Here is a 1,991-nt window from a genome sequence, read left to right as displayed (position 1 = left end):
GATGGAAAGCCAGAGTGCAACTTGGAAGCCTGAGCCGCTGCAAATCCCACCACAGTGCTCTTCCTCCAGACAGGAGCCAGAAAAAATGGAAACCACTTCTCCATCTAGAGGGGCTGAGGCTTCCGATGGGTTAGTAGGTGGAGGGAAAGGTTAAACTCCCAGGGAGCTGTCGTGTATCAGGCCCAACTGCAGACCGAAGGACAACCAAAGCCGAGAATAGCAGTATGGAAAATTGGTGCATTTTGTATTGCCGAAGACTTACTAAATCCAATTCCCAACCTTGTCCTTACAAGGAACACGCACTGCTCAAGCTCTTAAAAATTAAGACTGGGGTGATTTATTAATCTTGTTAAGAACTCTGATACAAAGCACAGTAAAAGGCCACAGACCAGTAAATAAAATGTGGCTTCTGGCCACTTTATAAATGCTGCTACAGTACTACCAGTAAAACAGACTCACTCTCACACCAGTTCAAACCAGTAGTTCAACTGGCAAATAAAAGTTCCATTCACTTATCAGTTTAAAAAGTTTAATAAAGCTTTAAGTGTTTGCTGGTTTAAATGCTACCAATTTCCAAAATGGATTCACGATTAAGTTAAGTGAGATCTAAAGGAAGTTATTAGGTTTGGAAGGCAAGACTGTTCCTAAGCCAGAGGAAACACTTCTGACCGTGTAAGATTGCAAGAGTAGCAGACTGTATTATAGGCCTCAAGTCACTTAAACTTATGCAGGTTATTAGCATTATCTGTAAATATACAATATAAACAATTGTACATACATGGCATATAGCTTTGTTCTCCAGAACAGTAGACAACTCTTTAGCTTAAGACATCTTCGCCTACCAAAACAAAAAGGCACATCTGAACAAGATGCATGCTAAGTACTAGGGATCCTTTCCAACATCCGAGACAGGTAGTCCTTGTCCATCCTTTCTCAAAATAATCAAGACCAACGGAGTATTTTGGTATTTAGATTTCAACCCATTTTTCTTTTTTGTCTTCAGCAGCAAATCAATGGCAATTAAGACATGGCATTAAAATATGTGGGAACAGTAGCTGTCACTCGTGAACCTCCAAGCTTACACCAAGCTAGAAGGCAAGTGGCCAGAGGTTTAAAATCGGTAACACTGTATATCCTCATGTTGTGTAATCATCCCATTGTTCTTTTTTTTAATTAAAAAAAAAGGCCACTAGTGCTCAAATTTGAAAAAATTCCACAGACGCACCCTTTTTTGGCTCAGTGCAATTAAATGATGTCAGTTTAAATTCATTTAGTGTAGTTTACAGTGCAAAAGAGCTATTTTGTATACTGGCATAACTGTCGGCACTGAGGATGTGAAACAAGGCAATGCTGCTGATCACCTGAGGGTAATGCTGTCGAGCAGACGCAGGCTAGAGTGTGTGTAGTCTTATTTTTCCAATTTAAATTTCTTTTCTTTTTTTGATCAGCAGCACTTTAAGAGCATAATTTGCGAAAGTACTAGAATACACTGCCTTTTTTGAATAAATAAAAAAAGGAACTTTACAAATACTATTCCAGTGTCAATGACTACTATGGCTAAGGTCATTGAGGAGTTTCCGCATTTTCTAGCAAAGACAGTCTGTGCAAAGGAGGGTGGGAGAGCTCCCTTTTGTAAGTCTTTGGTGGCAGTTTTGGTAACTGAGGGCTCGAATTGTGCCGGGGCGGGACCGGGGGCGCAGGCGGGTGGACCAGGTTGTTGTGACTCGCGCTGATCACGCAGCAGCGGCGCAGTACCCTGGGAGAGGGCGTGCTGGGAGGAGTGCCGGGAGAGCTGGGGCCTGTGCTCGCCTCCCTGAACCAGTCGGGATCTCTGTGCAAGCGTCCCACCGGCGGCGGCTGGAGGTTTAGAGGGCAGTTGATAAAGTGTTCGGGCGGCCGGAGCGGTACCGGCGGTGGAGTATCAGGAAGAGGGTCCCGGGGGGGTGGAGGAGGAGGACTGTGCAGCGGCTGGTCAAAGGGGGTAGTGTAAG

General features: G+C 44.2%; 1 protein-coding gene across 1 annotated transcript in view; it reads right to left on the bottom strand.

Moving 5' to 3' along the window:
• Positions 1 to 314: 314 nt before the first annotated feature.
• The window catches only part of SOS2 (SOS Ras/Rho guanine nucleotide exchange factor 2), a 46,637-nt gene continuing 44,960 nt past the window's right edge, over positions 315 to 1,991 (bottom strand). The window contains exon 24 of the mRNA XM_009289904.1: positions 315 to 1,971. Coding sequence (XP_009288179.1) covers positions 1,564 to 1,971 — 408 coding nt within the window. The 3' untranslated portion in view covers positions 315 to 1,563. The remainder of the gene's footprint in view (positions 1,972 to 1,991) is intronic.

The sequence above is a fragment of the Aptenodytes forsteri genome, unplaced genomic scaffold (assembly GCF_000699145.1).
Source record: "Aptenodytes forsteri isolate BGI_AS27 unplaced genomic scaffold, ASM69914v1 Scaffold76, whole genome shotgun sequence".
In the NCBI taxonomy this organism is placed as follows: Eukaryota; Metazoa; Chordata; class Aves; order Sphenisciformes; family Spheniscidae; genus Aptenodytes; species Aptenodytes forsteri.
This window is presented reverse-complemented; position numbering and strand designations above follow the sequence as displayed.